This window comes from Artibeus jamaicensis, unplaced genomic scaffold, assembly GCF_021234435.1.
Source record: "Artibeus jamaicensis isolate MK-2021 breed Jamaican fruit bat unplaced genomic scaffold, CSHL_Jam_final contig_490, whole genome shotgun sequence".
Classification (NCBI taxonomy): domain Eukaryota; kingdom Metazoa; phylum Chordata; class Mammalia; order Chiroptera; family Phyllostomidae; genus Artibeus; species Artibeus jamaicensis.
Genome location: NW_026521861.1, coordinates 12,273,226 through 12,291,984, shown reverse-complemented (window position 1 = coordinate 12,291,984; position 18,759 = coordinate 12,273,226). Strand labels below are relative to the sequence as shown.

The following is an 18,759-nucleotide window of genomic DNA, read 5'->3' as shown; positions in this document are numbered from 1 at the left end:
AATTTAATTCAATTTTGTCAGCAAGTCCTATCAATCCCTACTTTGTAATAACTTTCGAATTCATCAGATACATTTTCTTTCTACCACCGTCTGCACCCGTACCTGCTTAGATTACTAATATTTTTTGTGACTGGTGTCTTCCACATTTGGTCTTAACCTTTTATAGCTGAGTGTGTGTATTGCAGCCAAGTTCAGTTTCCTAAAACCCTGCATTTGAAGGTAGTCCCTGCTGGACAACCCATAATGGTTTTCCAGTTCCTACCAGATCAAATTCAAACACATCCTGGGAGTGAGGGCCTCCCTAACATCTTCCGTCTGCCTTAGCAACTCCCTACTTGCCAGTCACTCCAGTTCCTGTCTCTTTTTTGCTCATGAACATCTGCACTTATATTGACCTCCTCCTTCACCACCGTCAGCCCAACTCTTGCCCATAACTTAAAAATCTCAAGTTCTCCTGACTCCATTTAACTTTTAGTTTATTTGTCTGATAGGGTTTCCATGAGGAAATCCACAGGCTGAGCGGCTTAAATAACAGAACACAGTTCTGGAAGCTGGAAGTCCAAGATCAGGGTGTCAGCAGGTTTGGTTTCTCCTGAGGCTTCTCTCCCCAGGTTTCCGATGCTTTCTCTCTGTGTCCCACTTGGCCTGTTCTTTTGGGTGTGCACACATTTCCGATGTCTCCTCCTCTTGTTATAAGTTCATCATTCTTATGAAATTAGAGCCCAACCCTATTACTTTATTTACATTAGTTACCTCTTTAAAGGCCCTATCTCCAAATGCCGTCACATTGGGGGTTAGGGCTGCATACATGAATTCGGGGGAATGCAGTTTAGTCCATAATGTTTAATAAGTGTCTTTTTCTCTCTCTCACTTTTATCTTTTATAGAAACAAAACCTTCACACATTTGTTTATTGTCTGCGCATGAAGATTAAAGCAGTCTCCTTCAGAAAAGCATCTAAATTTTTTCTGTTCCTGAAGTTTTTGCATGATTAACATTAATTTCTTTATTCGGTAGTACCCAGTACTTGAGAAATGGACTTTCAGGAAAGCCTAGAGAGGTAAACAACATCTTCACTTCCCCGGTCAGTAACGGTGGGCCACCTAAAATAAGGCGGACCCAGGGACTGGTCCGTCAGGCTATGGGCTTCCGTTAGACTAGTCACTGTGAGTGTGGACACTTCCACTGAGGGACAGAGCAATGGAAGAGGTAATCTTCAAACTGGAAGAACTTGGCCCAGCAAGTCCAAGGCACCTCTGGCCTTGGATTCTGAATTCTGAGGGAGCTATAGGGGAAAGCCAAGATGGCAGGGGTGAGGGGATGTCACCGACAGGTGGCAAAGGTGACAGATCTTTTCCAGCAGGGTGTCAGCTAGGCAGCCACCACATCTGGCCCTCACTGAGAAGCATGGAGACGGGGGGGGGGGGGGACGGGGAGATGGAGGAGAGGGGAGTGGCAGGCGGTATTGTGCTGCCCCACTTTGGTTCCCCAGGCCTACTGTCCCCAGCGGTTCCCACTGCATCTTGCTTGACAAGTTTGCTTTTAGCCATTCCAGCAGTTATCTGTATCCGGGTTAACAACCTTAACTGATTGACCAATGGAATTACTGGAAACCTTCTTAAAGTGATTCTCAATGTCTATTTTCCTACCTGGACACTAAAATGAATAAAGTCATTAAGTACAATGTTATGAAACAGTCCCAATGTGTTCTGAAACTAGTCTTTGAGTGAAAGACAAGTCACCAGTATATTTTCCTCTATCACTCTGACTGAAAGCCAAAGTGTTTACCTAATGGATGATCCACGCAGCAGATCCCACACAAAAGCTTTGGAGCAACACAGGGCTTTCTCCTTTCGGTCCAAAGGGCCCTCACTCCTTTTCCCCAACCAAAAATTACCATAAGACCTAGAATTTCCGACCTGAGCAAGTTAGGAAAGTATTTTGTGTGTAGACTAGAGTGGTCCAGGGAGAAAGGCCACAGATCTTAAACGTCATAAAATATTTGCCTTCTCGTGCTGAACAAGAGCTTTTCAATCCAACTCCAGTTCACCATTTGGATGAATTTAGTAAGATAGGAACTCCTCCCAGGAGACTCTTCCATCTCATGTTTGCTACTCCAGGGTCTGCGTCCTGGTCCCTGGTCCCCTCTGCCTTGGCAAGAGCTTTGTCTCATCGTGGCCTCACTGGCAACATACAGAACCAGCGTATCTGCCACAGCACAGACAGAGCTATATGAAGGTCATGGATAGGCACACAGGTAGACAAAGGACTACCTTCCTGAAACCAGCCATATCGGTCATGTAGGTCTCAACTGATTATGCTCAGCTGTTGCAGAGCAGTTGTCTCCCATTTCAGAGTACTTATCTTACAATGGGGAAAAACAATGAAAAGGCACCGTGAAATATGATCGGAAGGATCCCCTTAAATGGCCAACAAATAGCGTGGACAGCTAGGTTTTAAGGACGAGCAGCTATGCTGTAATCCTTGAAGATTCCCAGAAAATCAAGGCTTCCCAGAATTCTGGCCTGATTTACATAAACAAATCAAGGAAATGTTTTACTCGCGGAGCCTTCATTATTTCTCTGGCAAAGGCTACAAAAATTGGCAAAGCCAACGCATCTGCCTGATTTACAGTTGCTCTTTCTCTGGAGTGCCTGCAGTTGGAATATAACAGGATCTCCAGGAAACTGCACATTTTCCCTTTATTTCAATTAGTTTTCTCCACACAGTCCACTGCCTCTTCAGCCAGCTCAGAAAACATGACTTTTAGCATTGCTTAAGCTGCTTGACTTACGAGATAAGCTCTGAACTCCTACCCAGTCATCCCCTAGGAAGATTGGGTCCTTTGTGTCTTATCAGTTTACCTGCTGGTATTTATTTAACACCATTTGTGATGAGCTCTCACTTTTTTTGTCTATTTGAATTTTGACTTGATAACATTTATCTTTATCTTCTGATTAACACAATTCTACCTTTGTGACCTGGAATCAAAAAAAGAAAAAATTTTTTTGAATAGGCCAGTCTACAGACAAACCTCGGAAGTGAACAGTCCCCACTTTTGGATAAGACTTTTAAGCTGGTACAATCCCTATTAGGCTTTTGAACTTTTAACAAGAGAAAGCACTGACATCTTTCTGCCAACATTTTCCTGAACCACAAATTGCTCACGCATTAGAAATTCTCTAGAAATGACATAAAAAAGGCTATGAAGCAAATGTATTCTCGCAGTGCAGGTCTGTGAGTCAGGGTAATTTCAGAACACACCACATAAGCTGTAGAGATGGCAGATGCAAGAATTGGATTTAACCGTGGATGATAACCCAATTTTCTCCCTGGTGCTGTAACTCAATAAGTCTTTAATGGCTTCTTAGATAAACAGATGGATGTCATCAAAAGGCACAGGATGATAAATCTGATTGGTGTCTGAGCAATTTGCACCACTTTGTCCCCAAAACAAGGAGCAGGAGAAAAATGGGAGGGAGGGCCCACCCTCAAGCCCGAGCATAAGAGTTGAAATTATTTGGTTAGAAACAGTTGTATTTTCCCAGTGGCATAATATTAAAAACAACCAGAATGGCAAAGTCCAGGAAGCGCAATGTATCTTTTTAATTAGGGGTATTCTTTTGAAGATTTATACTGCTTGATTTAGTTGTGTTTATTCCTATTTAGTTGACTCAGTTTATTTTCACACAGATTTCTAAACAGTCCGTTAAAGCTCTTTGGAAGATTATGACCTTCAATTACCCAGGACGGCCCAGAGTTTATAGACTCACAAGTTCATAGCCCAATTTCTGCTAGGCAAGCAGTTCCTGATTCTCTGAACAGTTCCTTTGTGTGGGTGCTTTCTCATTTAACTCACTTGTTCACCAGATCATTCAGTGGGTTAGATTTCAAATAGTTCATTGTCAGAAGTCCAATGAATATATGAAGAATCTGACTACGCTTTTCCAGGGCTAGAACTGTTAAATTCTGAGCACACACCGATAACCTCTGTGAGATGTGTCCAGGTGAATCTGGCAGAAAGGGTGGGCTAAAAAAATTTTCTGAAAGGAAATATGCCTTTTGTTGTCATTGCTGCTGTTACAGCTGGATTGAGAGATTATGCAAAAGTTCTATGGTTTTTCAGTATCAATTTAGGAAATTCCTTGCTTTAGAGTAGAGGGCTAGATTTTTAAAAGAAATGTCTGATGATAAAGTATATTTTCCTTTTCATATTAGAGGGAAGAGTATCAGATGGGGCGATAATGCTAATGGTTTTTGTTTGTAGTATAAGATACTGCTTTCAAATGCTTCTGAGAGATGTAGAAGTTTACTAAGTATAGCTGTCATTAAATAAACTTTTCAGTGTTTTAATCAGAATATTCTCCAGAATCTACTTTGCAAAGTTTTCCTTTTATCCACAAAGTCCAAGCAATTGTTTTATTATTTTTTTAAATTAAATATTAAATTTTATTTAGTTACTTTTCAAGTACATTTTTTTTATCTATTTCTCCCATCCCACCCCCCCCCCGCCCGGTCTCCCCCCTCCCTCTCATTCCCCCCCCTCCCCGTCCTAATCTCTGTGTCTTTCATACTTGTTCCTCAAAATCCCTCCCCCTTTTTTAAAAATATTTTTATTACCTAACATTAGTTATCTGTTGAAGTTAATTCTTATTTAAAATAATAAATATAGGAGATTTTTATTAGCACTTATCATGACCCGGAGAACTAAGGAATAAGTTCCTAGTACCTACTTATATGTGTTTACCCATTTACTCTTCATGCCAATTCTACAGAGAAGAAAATAGTATTATCCTCAATTTATAGATGAGAAATCTAAGGCACAGAGAGATGGAGTAACCTTCCCAAGATCACACAGCTATTAAATGGTAGAACCGGGAGTGAAAACTCAGGCAGTCTAGCTCGAGTCTATGTCCTTAACCATTTTAATGTTTTACTGCCTTTCATAAAAGTGTGACTGATGTATAAAATATTCATAATAGTATCAGCTGTCATGCAGAGATGGACTGGATGAGGTCCCACTGAACAGGGGGTACCAATCTCTGCTTTGAAACTTCAGTTAAGAGGATATGGGGTGTCTGTGCAGAGGGGTATAAGCGCAGATTATCCAAAGCACAAGATCTATTTGGTCCACTTTAGTTCCAGCTTCTTCATATGCTGACGGGGGGCTGCGTCTTAATTTCAGATGACTTCTGCTGTATTCTTCCCCTACGTGGTCCTCCCTGAGGCTTCAGGTGTGCTGAGAGCAGGGGCCTGTCACTAGCCAATTGTAATAACCCCTCAACGGTGGACCCGCCCTGTTTCCCTCCGTCCTGTGGGAATTTTCAGTAGGAAAGGGATTTGCCTATAATTGACCAGAGGCTTTTGTGACATTCAAAATGCCTCAGCTGGCTGAACGTAAATGGGTAAAATTTTCCTAAAAAGCAACTTAACAATATGTATTGAAAACCTAAATAAAAAGGTTCAAAGCTACTTGTTTCAGAAGGAATATTATATCCTAAGAAAGTAATCAGAGATGTGGACAAGAGTTTTACATGAAAATATCACAGCACTATGAACAACAGAAAAGAAGGAGAAGAGGATGGAGAAGGTGAAGAGGATGGAGAAGGTGAAGAGGATGGAGAAGGTGAAGAGGATGGAGAAGGTGAAGAGGATGGAGAAGGAGGAGAGAAGGGGGCCTGGAAACAATATGAATAACCAAGAAGAGGAGCCTAATTAAGACGTTTATGATACAGCCATAAAATGTAATATTATGCAGTCATTAAAATTATGTTTCTGAAGAATTTTAATGACAGGGAGGTAGCCATTATATAACATTCAGTGAAAAAGCAGAACACAGGACTTCATTTAAAAAATGATGCCACTTATGTAAAAAGAAAAAAAAAATCTGAGTATGTCGAAAATTTTGAGAGGACGTCTGCCTTTTGTTGGTTATCTCCGAGTTGTAAGACTTTGGTTTCTTTTCCAAATTTTCTAAAATGAATAGACATTAATTTTATCATCAGAAAAACCAGCCATTAAAACATAAATACCCACGAGTTAAGGGAGGAGGAATTGGCAGATGTTTGGGTGTGTTGCTGCTGATGGGGGTGGCGGAGGGCGGGCGGAAGTGGGCAGCAGACGAGAAAGGGGGCTTCCTTTTCCGGAAGACACATCTCAATTCCCCCACCTGCTCAGTCCTCAGCTCCTCTGGATGCGGGTGTGTGTTCTCTCTCTCTCTCTCTCTCTCTCTCTCTCTCTCTCTCTCTCACACACACACACACACACACACACACACACCCCTGATTACCAGTCTCACAGAGCTCTTTCCCACAAAAACTGGGTATCCCTGGCTAACTATAAATATAAATAGAATCAATTCATCTCAATGCCAGTTACTCTGAAGTCTGACTCTGATAATGGTCCCACAGTGCAGCCTTAAATTCTTCAGGCTAAAATAAAGCTGGAGTGTCTTTTTAAATACGCCTTCAATGACCGTTGTTGTTTTTACTTTCACTATCTTTTTATTTTTAAAATGATGTTTTGCCACTAACTTCACAGACTGCTGCAATGCATCCCAGGTAACACGCTTTGGCTCTCCCACCTCTTTATTTACAGAACACTAAGTTCCCAGGCACCTTCTGGGTTCCGTTTAGTGGGATGAACTGATACAAGATAGGAGGAAACACTACCTTAACCAGTGCTCATTGCCTTCTCCCCTCTGTCTTCACAGGTCAACTCTTTGTTATGAGAAGAATGTGAAACAAGGCGAGTGGAAGGTGGGCATTTGGAGAGTGAAGGAGGAAGGACGCTGCCAGCAGAAGCAGCATCGTAGGGAAAGGCCTGGCGCTGGGAGCACAGGGCTCTGAACGAGAAGCAGTGGGTGTTCTGTGGCTGTGGACTGAAGGCTCAGCAGGGAGGAGCCGTGGAGAAAGGTGCCTTGAGGCCAGAACACAGAGGTTCCCGGTAACATTAGGAGGATTCCAAATATCAAAGCCACCCATCGAGAGAGCAAAGACTTGCCACCATGTATATTCAGAAGAACATACTAGGGGCACTGGGAGCAATTTGAAGGGGAGGCCGAAGCTGAGTTTGAGCAGAGGCAGTATGGTGTGGAACCAACTGGCCCCGGGAGTTAGAGGACCTGGGGTCACGCACTGGTTCTGCCAAAGGTCAGCTGTATGACCTCGGGCAAACTGTACGCCCTCTTTAGGGCTTCTGTTTTAGTACATGCAAAATGACAAGAACAGAATATATGAACGCATTCATTCACTCATTCATTCATCCAACTAAGTATCATGAGCACATTGTGCCAGGCACTGTGCTGGGCACAGAGAACAGTGAAGCGATAAAGAAAGATGGTCCCTGCTTGCACGGAGCTCACTGTTTGGTTACGGTGGCAGACAGAGAAATAACTTTTAGTGCAGTGAATGGGGGAGGGGCAATGAGAGTTCACCAAGTCATTCCCATTAAGAACGATGGAGGTCACGGGCGACCTTGGCGGGGCAGATGTAATACAGAAGTCGCTGCTGAAATCAGACTGCAAGGGGCTGGGGACTACGTGAAGATGCTGGCAATAGACGCTGGATGGGGTTTGGCTGGGACAAAGCTGAAGGAGAAGGACGGGGCAGGAGCTGCAGCGAGTTTCAGTCCACTGGTCCTCTTCATTTCTCAAATGCTATTCAGACCACTCAAATTAAGTGCGTTTCATTGACAAGGGGACAGCCTTGAAGGGGGCAGCAACCGATTCGATGCATAAGCTCTAGTACGACTGTATAAAAAATCACACGGTAGCCACATTTCAAATGCTGAAAGGACATTCAGATCTGAAAATTATGATGGTGAGAATCTATGCGGTCTCCATCTGTGGATGTCTTTAAAAATATGAGCTGCACAGGATGGGCGGCTGAGCGAGATGAACTCTGGCTGTCTGCTGCTGTCATGCTAATGACACCGAGACTGGAAGGGGGAAAGGGACAACTCAGGGAGACAAGAGCACACCAGGAACCCGGAGCAGCGCTGCAGCTTCCAGGAAGCAGGCCCTGACCTTGTGTCTTGCCATCCCTCTGCTATGAAAGATGGTGTAAATAAACGGAGGCCTACTCTGACCACATGACATTAGAGAGCTGCTAATGCTTGCGCTTGAACTTCCTAGATGTGTTATCAAAATGGCATTAAAGCCAACAAGTGACCACGGGGGATTCTACTGTTCTAAGGAAATGTAACAGTGGAGTTGCATTTTATAGAATGGCTAACATTTACAACTAAAATTTCTGGTAATCCTCACCTCACCCGTTTAACACTAATAATTTGTTTCAAAGACAAATACGGTACGTTTTTAATTTCCTCAAGGACTTGATTTTATTGTGTGATAATTGAGGGGTTTCCAAAACACAGTCACATTCATCTTTGTGGTCGGAACTCAGAGTTACTGTGGTGAAGGTTTGGATTTATTTTTTCATTAGTGTTTCATCGATTGGACCAATTAGTCCGGGCAAGCCTGAAATTCCGAGGATTTTCTCAAACCGACATCTGCGCTTTTCTTAAGCTGCCGGTGACGCCTGTGATGTAAATTCACCAATTACAAGACCCAGGAGTGGACGTGCGTTGTAGCAGTGAAACTTTGAGTTGGATCTGAAGTGTTTTGGGGACAAAAGAGAAAATAATGTTTAATCTTGGAATCACTCTTTAAAATCCCCTTTTTTTTTCAAATCACAAAATAGAGCAAATTAAATGTAAGCTTGACATATTTTGTGTGTCTTTTCTTCCTTGTCAGTTTTCTATGCTGTATTTAATACCTCCAGCCAGGGAAACTTAAGAGTGTAGGCACCAAATAGGCATAAACTTTAGAGTCAGAAAAAACACTGAGTTGAAATCCCGATCCTTTCAGTTTTTAGTTCTATAAACTACTGGCAAAGGTTTTGAACCTCAATTTCCTTACCTTGTAAAATACAAGTAGTAGGATCTAGCAGAGGATTATTACAAGATTAAATGAGAAAATACGAGAAAGCAAATCGATATAGCAACTCACTCATAGTAAATACCCAATAAATGGTAAGGTTTTTTTGTTTGTTTTGTTTTGGGGTGTGCAGGGGTGTGTGTGTGTGTGTGTCAGTGTGTGTGTGTGTGTGTGTGTGTCTTTCTTGGCTTATTTCGGATATTTACACAGCTTAATGAATATATTTTCAAACTGAGAAAAATCTGTAACAGAACCAATATTTGCATTCAGATCCCACAGCCTGAGGGGTTCAGCCCATGTCCATTTCAACACAATTTAAGGATATTTTTAACAGAAAGGGCTTCTCAGTCTCATCGTGGTCTTAAGATGCTTATTTAAATTTTTTCAAAAAATTTGACAAAAAATATAGCACTATATTATAAGTACAAACAATTCTGTAAATGTATGTTTGCTGCTTTAAGCTTTTATTAATCACACCCCTTGTGTTACATTAGAAGTCCAATACTTTCTGATTCGCCCATCGTGAGATGGAAAGCAGAATTAGGGGAAAAAATCTGCAGAGTTCATATTTTAAGAATAAAGTGCTCTAAAGAGCAAAATAAAGATGAACATGTAGTTCAAGAATCAAGGGAAAGATCCGAGAGGCTTGCGCAGGGCATCCACATGATTTATTCGCGTTTCATGTCTCGATGGAGTGAGCGAGAGGCCTGGTGGATGGGGCCGCAGAGGCTTCCACAATAGGGCAGCTCACCTAGGGGGTCCCGCAGACTTGCTTCTCAACTCAGCTCCGCCCCTGCTGGCTCTACACTCTTTGCTAGTAAAACATTTCTGGCAAGTCAAATGACCTTTCTGAGGCTTGTGTTTTTCAGCTGTTAAGCAGGGATAATTTCCCCCATGGGCAGCAGTAAGAAAATTCAACGGTTTAATCTACACATAAAGTGCCTGGGAGAGTGGCTGGTCATGGCAGGCGCTCAGGAAATGGTGGCTGTCCCTGCTACTGTCATTCAGTTATGGTAAGCTAAGAAATTAAAGTTTTACTTATACGTTAACATGTCACTTAAGCATGGCCAGATGGATTTTCACCAAATTTGGAGGTTATTTTGGGATGGCCTGACTTCATCTAAAACTATGTGGACCCCGTACAAGATTCACTTGAGAAATTGTGATGGGGGGCTTCTAAGCAGGTAACAGCCCTTTCCAGGCGGCTGAAACTGAGGAGCATTCGAAAGCTCATGCGGCAGCTGAGAGAGGCCGGGACAGCGAAAACGGGAATTTCAAAGTCTGCGCTCCAAACGGGAACGACCGGGGCAGGCAACTCCAGATCGCAAGAGTGGGTTTGTGATGATGACGCTTTCCATGGGGGCAGCATTTTCTAGGGTGGGAGGCAGCAAGGCTCCGAGGATGATTAGTCATTCTTTCCTTAAATACAGGAGAGGCCAGGAAACAGTCCTGAAAATGATCGTTCCTACCCCCTCTTCTCTCCCTTCTCCCAGAGCTTCTCAGCATGCCAGCCTCCCGTTCTCCCACCAGTCCCTGCTTTGCTAGATCCTACACAGGAACCATTTTTAGAGGTTTAGAATGAGTGAAATCTGTGTCTCCAATGTTCAAAGGTGTGTGTGTGTGTGTGTGTGTGTGTGTGTGTGTGTGTATGTGTGAATTCACAGGTACAGGAAGCCTCCACATGTATTGTCTATTCTTACCTCACTGTCCCCTGCCAAAGCCCCTAAGGAACACTATCAGAATATGTGGTTTATGTTCTAGAACACAGTGGGAATAGTTAATAGAGACACGCATCTTTATAAAAATTCTAGGTTATGCCAGCTTTTGTGGGCTGACCCAGGAGGCATGTAACTTGGCAAATATAATTTCTATAAAAAATAGAATCAGAACCTATAGATTAACTTTTAGAATGTGATCCATTTACAGAAGAGGCCTGAGAAATACCGTTTATAGACTTTTTACTTTGAAATAATTTTAGACTTGCAGAAAAGTTACAAAGGAGTACAGAATTCCCGCCTGCCCTTCATCCACTCTCCCCTAATGATAACACTGTACATAATCACAGCGTAATTATCAGGACCAGAAAATGAACACTGATAAAATACTACCGAGTAATCTACAGACATTATTTGAACTTCTCAGCAGTTTTCCCACTAATGTTTTATTTCTGGTCCAGGATTTATTTCAGGATCTGACTGCGTGTGGATGTCGTTAGTCCCCAATCTGTGTCAGTTCCTCGGCCTTGCTCCTCTCTGTGAGGACACGAACACTTTTGGAAAGCTCTGCTCTTCGTTTTGTGGATTCTTCCTCAGCTTGGATTTGTCTGAGCTTCTGCACTGCTTCCACTGGTCTCATGCCTTTAAAAGGGACGCCACAGACATGTTTTGGTCTTTTCAGAGCAACATATAAGGGGGTATCTGATTTCTATATGTTTTATTACTGGTGATATTAACCCTGACTAGTTGGAAAAGGTCGTATCTGCTACATTTTTCTACTATGAATTTATGTTCCCCAGTGTAGCTAATAAATGTTAGATACTTTGAGCCTGTGCAATGGTGCTGTTTTACATTATATTGTCTCCCATTAATTTTAGATTCCATCAATGCTTCTTACCCTGATCATTACAAATGTGCTATTTGTCTAGTGGTGATTTTTCTCTTTTCTGGTACTCTTTACATATTCATAAACTAGAATTATACTGTGAGGAAGAGCTGCCCCTTCTATCCTTTTAATTAATTAATTTATTTATTCATTTCTCTATTTACATATCTAGGTTAGTATTCCATATTAATTGCCTTTGACTGATAATCCAATAGTATATTTCCTTCATTGTTCAAGATGTTCCAGCTTTGGCAACTGGGTGCGCCCTCAGCTGGGCTCCTGTGTCTTTCCAACAGGGTTTCATAACTTTTTGAACAACTCCTTTTTGGAAGCATAAGATGTCCAAGACTCAGCACTTGCAATGTCCCTTCCTACCCTCGATGTCAACCACTTCTCCAAAAAGTCCTGGCTCCTTTTACTGGAGGATGGTGTTAAGGAACCAAGTTATGGGTGCTGGGTGCGTTCATGCTATCGAGGTATCACTGCTTCCAGGTCCTCTCAATGGACACAGCTAAGAAACACAGGTGTGCAGACTGCCCCACGTACACACACCTGTATCTCTATATCCATCTACCTGTATGCATGCATATGGACCCTTCTAATTCCAATTCAGTATCACAGAACGCATTCCTCCCCTCTCACTTCCCTCACATGTATGTATCCCTTTCTCCTCTCATAGCCGAGCTTTCGTGATAACAATGTATTCACCTCTTTGTTCAATTCTAGTGTGGGCGTCTATCCGAAGTGCTAACCCATGTCCTTGTTTGCAGAAGAAACAAACGTACAAACAACAGAGTGCTACAATCTTCACACGTGGTTCTTTTCGCAGTTAGCCTTCGTCAAAGTATTATTTTCCAAAGTAACAGGTTGCTCACTTCTTCCCATACCCCCTCATTACAGTTATGCTATTCATTTGCAAGATGTTTAACTTCACTTTTTTATGGTTTGTATAACATTCTGGGTTCCCTACGTGCTGATTTTATGTATTTACTTATTGGGTGTGTGAAACAGGGCAATGTTTCTAAGAGTCAGAAGCATACAAAAAGGAATACTCAAAGAAGGGTCCCTCCCTCTGCACCCCTGCCACCGTCGCCCCTGTTCCCCCACTTTCACAATGAATTTCTATTTCGCTTCCTGTAGGCAACCAATCCCATTAGCTTTTGCTTTATCTTTCCCAAAGCCTTTTGAAAAATTGAGTAGATCTCTGTAGGCTTTCCTTATATTTTTACACAGGTCAAGGATTTTTAGCCTGTGTGCCACAAGAATTTTTAAAACATGCAATACCTGACTATTTAGTCAGCGCTGACCTTCTTTCCCTTAGATTGCCAAATAAAAAAATGACAACAGCCTACACAATGGTAGCCATCCAACGTGAATGAATCAAAATTATAGCTATTTTTAAAGTCAGAATGGCAAAAAAAATACATTTTCTGGTGTGTCTCACAATTTTAGTAATTAGTTGATGTGTGCTATAAGATGCAAAAGTAGACATTGTCTGCTCTAGACATTCCTCTGAACCTTATTTTTATCACTTAATATCTCCTGGAAATAATTTCATATCCATTTACACAGATCTTCCTCATTCATCTTTCTTTCCTTCTTTCTTTTCACAGATGCGCTCCACTCCATTTGTGGATGACTATAAGTTATTTCACTATTTCCCTATGTACGGTCATTTCATTATTTTCAACATCACGTGGTCACAAATGATGCTGAAATGGACAACCCATGCACCCGTGTCTTCATGTTGCCGGAGGCAGTTTTTAGAATCCAGCCCTGGCAGCAGGATTGTTAGGTGCAAAGGTCATGAGTGCAGCGCAGTCAGGCACTGCCAACCCCTCCCGTGGGGCTGAAGCAGTTCGCATCCTCACTGGCAACGAGCGAGTGAGCACCCTTTTCAATTTTCACCAGCAAAATAGGTGAAGAAATGGTATGCTTCACCAACATAATAGGGGAAGAAATGGTGAGAAGTGATATCACAGGATTGTTTTCATTTGCATTTCTTAGAAACACTTTTAATGCAGATGGAAAAAGAAAATCGAGGGGATGCTCCTATGTGCAGCCAGAGAGCTGCACGAAGAACTGAAGTGGAACCTGGGAGCATCCTGACAAGACTGTAAGTCTCCTACGAAGCTAGGAGATGATGGTTCTAAAGTGTTGGAGGAAGCGAAAAGCATTAATACAAAGACTAAAGTAACCCACTGGAGACATAGAGGGGAAGGGAAAGCAACCTGCAATGTGAGAGACGTAAGAGAGGTTTGAAAAGACTGACTTGTTTTTACATGCAAGAGGAAAGGATGCTTAAAAAGGAGAGACTCAGAGTGTTTGAAAAATCTCAGGCTTAAAGAGCGATGGTGATCTACAAATGTACAACAAGGGGCAGAGAAGCCGCGGCAGGAGGAGGAAGCAGAGGAGGCTGGCAGTGAGCAGTCCAGAGAAGTCTTGTGACTCACGCCCAGGCTGCCGGGGAAAGTGGTAGGGACTCTAATTGTTCTTAAAACACCAAGAATAAAGAAAGGTCTATGAAACACTCATTTTTAAGAATAGGAAACAAACTGGTCTTAGAAAAGAATCAGACAATGATCTAATGAGTGATCAAACAAAGTAAGATTTTTACATATAGAAAAAGAACAAAAGACCCAAAGCCACCTGTTAAATGTAGGAAAAAAACCCCCACATATTGCAAATGATTAACATGGCTTGTGAGAAATAGGTTTCTGGGATGAGGATGAAATAATAGCCTGTAGTTCCTAGTGAGAACTCAGTTGTTTTTAATGACAGTCAAGTTTTCCATTCTGTTTCATCAGCTGCATTTTAGGCCAGAGATCAAGGAGGTTTTCTAACTTTTGAAACCTGAGAAACCTCTAGAATTAATCCATAGTAAGACCCATACAACAAGTACTTGGATGAAATGCGGTCTCATGATCAACTCACAGCTAACTTCACACTTGAACTCTGGGAAGTAGGAGAAAGGGGACAACAGTTAAGCAAACAGACTGAGTTCCTATTATGCTTCCAGGTACCGCCTTGCCCGTGGAGACACAATGTAAATGAGGGGACAAGTTCTGCCCTTAGCCTGTCTGGGAAGAATGAAGACAATGTAATACAAATTTTATAGTAGTAAATAAAAAACAATGTTGTGGATTGAGGATGAAGAGAGGAGAGGACAAGCATCACAGAGGAAATGACCCTTGAATTAGCAATTATATTGGTAGAAAAAAAGGAGGGTATGGGAGTTGGTGTTGGGGGGGATATCCAGGTGGAAGAAAGAGCATGTGCAAAGGGACAGAGGGATGGTGTACTCATAACGAGCGGTGTTTTCAAGGTCACTCTGAAACCTAGCAGTGCGAGGCACGTAATATCTCCTTCACATCATCGTCTTTGCAGATAACACAAATGGGGCACCGGCATGAGAATGGAGTTTAGAAGAATAGGATTCAGCTCCAAAAACGACCTTAAAGCATCAGAGAAACTAAATGAAACTAAGTTGTCCCTTTACTTGTGCAAGAAAAACATGGGCCTAAATACAGACTGCGGAATGGCACAGGTCAGGAAGGGACAGAGGGGTCGTACTGAACTGTACTTGGGAAGGCAACCAGCAGGGCAGGGGAGTCAGTTCTAATTGACAGGTCAGGCTCGGAGGAGCAAGCAGCGAGAGAGCAAAGCTCAAGATGGCCCCTCGGTTCTAGCACTGGCCGGCCACATAATCAACGGTGACTTCTGAGAAAGTCTCTTCAGGAGACCCTCCGTTTACAGATGAGGACATCTGTAAAACCAAGGGGCAGAACTACTTCTCGAGTCCCTTTTTAGCCCAGGGTTCGGGAGCCAGTGGTGTCTGGGCGGTTTGAAGAGCATTCTCAGAGTCCCAGGGTGACCCCCGCTGGAACACACAGGCCCTCCCGAAGGAAGGACGGAAGGGCTGGGAGTACCGGGCTGAACCTCAACTGCGGGCTGGGCGGTGATGTTGACCCGGCCTTCCGCCACGCGGTGGGTTATTGTAAGGAGCACAGTGGGCCGCTCTCTATTTCTGGAAGAGGAGAACCAGAAGAAAGCAAATCAAAGCAAATGGGGTGAAACTGCAGGGAAGACTGTTCAATAACAGAATAAATTAGTCCTGGAAGTTGGGGGCCTGTCTTTTGGGAAAGTCTTTAGAGAGAGTCTGTCTGCCCCAGCTGACTCGGGACAGGGTCACCAGCTGTGGCTGCAAGCAGCTGGAGGAACCAGATGTGGTTCCGTGCCCTTCTTACCTGTGCATTTCTGCACCCGTATAATATTGTGCATACGCAGAGTAAAACCGAATTATCCCATTTATACACTGTATGTATCTATTAATATGGACAGCAGTTTCCTTTCCATTTTACCAGCAAAGTTTTGAATACAAATGTGACTCTGCCTCTCCCATTACAGCTCTACATTCGGAGCTAATTGCCACACAGGACACTTAAGGAGTCACTTTTCATTATGATGGCGAGCAAGGGGACGGCAGAGGGTACAGTCACGTTATTGATTTGATGACCCTGGCCTGGTTCATTGAATAAATGGGAATGAATGTATGGTCACTGCATCCAGACTCTTAGGGCCTTCATGGCTCAGTTCAAACTGTGCCAGACGGCAGTTCATGGGTAAGAGTGCATTCATCCCCCCGGGGCTTCGCAGCGTTGACCCCAGGGCCCGGTGGGCCCTGCAAACCTCCGCCTCGCAGTCCTGAGGGCCGATTCCTCTCCCAGCTCTGAAGGAAGAGGGTGAGCTCTCTCCTGAGTTTTGCCAGTGCTTTTTTAAAAATTTAATTTTATTTAAATTGGTGTTCAAGTACAGTTTTCTGCCTTTTACGCCCATCCCAGCCCACCCCTCAGCCCTCCCCACCTCCTCCCTGTTTCCACACCCCTCCCCCCCCCTTGTAATTCTTTGTGGCCGCTCTGAACTGACTGCCCACGGGGAGAGATGGGGCCCAGTTTACCCAGGTTGTGCTCCTTTGCAAATAATAAGGTAGATAAAAGGGAGTAAATCACTCACTTTTCAGAAGGCCATTGAATCTTTCCCTAAAAGCCCTTAAGGAAAGATCTTTCTGGCCTTAAGGGAGTTAATGTGATTACAATCAAGTGTTACCTTGGTAAATTGGAATTACAACATGACTCCCGTCACTGGGCCTTTTGTTAAGAATGGAGGAAGTCAACTCAAAAAAGCTAGGGGCTCAGCGGAAGGCTCTGAGGTTAAATCACCCACCCGGAGGACATGCAAACACACCCTTTCTGGATTTGCTTAAGGACCGCGGGCCCTTCGCTGTGGATGTATACGTGAGAAGGCATTCCCAGGGCCCTGGGCCTACATTTGCTTTGCATTTTTGTCAGTTTGCTGGTGAAGAGGCATGTTTTCTCGAGTCACTTTCCTTACTGCACAGGTGGCAGACACAAGGGCCACGGGCTGAATCCGGCCTCCACCTTGTTTCATCCGGCTCGGCACCTTGTTTCTACCAGCGGCAGTGCCGAGAGCTCTCACTTAACTGTTAAGGAGCAGTTACACTGACACAGTCCTCAAGCTCCATGCGGCCTTTTGAAGGCAATGTGGCTGATGTGGCCCCCGGCGAAAATGAGTTTGACACCCCTGCCTTAGGAGACCTAGGAGGTGAATTCTTTTCTGTTTTTAATTTTGGGGCCCTGCTGGCGAGGTGTGAGGTACAGCCTTCTGGTAAGAAGTGGGTTATTGTTATTCTCCTTCACTGATTGGGTTTTGCAACATGGCGTGATGTTGTATGGCAGATTCCGAGTCCTCGGTTCTACGCCCCGCTCAGCTTTCTCCCCTCACCTTGAACAGACACATTCTCTCCCTGTCTCTGGCTAGAAACCTAGAGAAACCTACAAACTAGTTCACTGCTATCGCCATTTCTAAAGCACCCAAAATTCTAAAACTCTCTGACACTCAGGATTACCCTTCCATTCTTGTTAAAAGCAGGAGGTAGGCTTCTGCTAAATTCCTCTAAACCTCTGTAAAGCAGAACTATTTAATTCATGACCAATTAAAAGTAGAATGTCTTCCTAATTGGCAATTTTATACACAGACCTTGGAGTCGGCTACTATAAGAAATCCCAGGGTAAGGGGCTAAGTTTAGCCTGTACGTTTTCTTCAGACCCACAAAATTCTTATTTTGTTATTCTGTTGTGTCAAAGGCCGCTTGCTTATTCCAAACAAATCTTGATTTTCCCCTTTGGCTTGGTGAGTTGATTTGTGGAGGTGCTTACTTTTTCCTATGGTTTTTTTGTTGTTGTTGTTTGACCACAGTAATTATTTACCAGTCAATCCTAGGAAAACCTGGAAGGGTGGCAGGTGGGGAGAAGAAAAGCAAAGCAAAGAAAAATGCCTTGGCCATGCTTTCGGGGCTGCAAGTCTCATTTTTCATGTCCCTAAGTTCTGACTTCTTATGTGAGATTGTTTCTAATTGCTTTGCCTTGAAAGTATGTGAGTCAATTTGCTGGGTATTTCATTCATTTCTACAGCACGTTCATTAGTCGTGTTCACCCTCCTTCCAATTCCTTATCCTTTCTTCTGTCTTCGCTTTCTTTACGTGGTAATCAATGGCAAGAAGGTAAACTGTTAAATCTCAAATGAGAGGATGATGGCTGTGTTACTCGCCAGTGACACTGCCTGGCAGAAGGATAAACTGTGTTGTCGCACAAAGCATGTGACTAATGGTGTTTGACCATAACCCCAAAACTCGCCCTCCTCAAAAAAAAAAAGGGCTTGGAAAAGGTGCCGGGCTGTGAGGCTTTCCTGGGGTTCAATTCTGGTGCCGTCGCTCAGTGACCATGTGGCTGTACGTACAAGTTATAAAACTCCATGAGTCCATTTCCCTACGTGTGAAGGTCAGAGTGAAAGAACAGCAATGAACACAGAATAGGTTCCCAATAAACGGTGTACGTTAATGATAACAGCAGCAATCGACACTTTTTACTTGCCACATATATTTTGTGAGTTTATCTGTCCTGAGTGTAACTAACATGTGGACATTTGTGTCATCTTTCACTAATGCTCTGAACCATAAACCTGAGCAACCAAGTTTTAATAGGTAGTTTTTCATCAAAGATATGGTGTTGAGCTTGATTTTAGTCCCTAAGATATGTAGCTTGAATCCTACATGAAGTATAAAAACACAAAATCCAATTCATAGGGAAGAAACTGAGACGGGCTTCACGGAAGAGGAAGGGGCAGGAATGAGGCTTTGCCAAA

The 18,759-nt window shown here is 43.2% G+C and overlaps 1 protein-coding gene across 4 annotated transcripts in view; it reads right to left on the bottom strand.

Moving 5' to 3' along the window:
- The window catches only part of ATRNL1 (attractin like 1), a 506,958-nt gene that overhangs the window by 75,752 nt on the left and 412,447 nt on the right, over nt 1-18,759 (bottom strand). Inside the window, exon 29 of one of the 4 annotated variants that reach the window (XM_053668564.1) lies at nt 8,349-8,612. The exons of the other annotated variants lie outside the window; for them this stretch is intronic. Coding sequence (XP_053524539.1) covers nt 8,560-8,612 — 53 coding nt within the window. The 3' untranslated portion in view covers nt 8,349-8,559. Of the gene's footprint in view, nt 1-8,348; nt 8,613-18,759 lie in introns of those variants that run through there. 4 annotated transcript variants of the gene reach the window in all.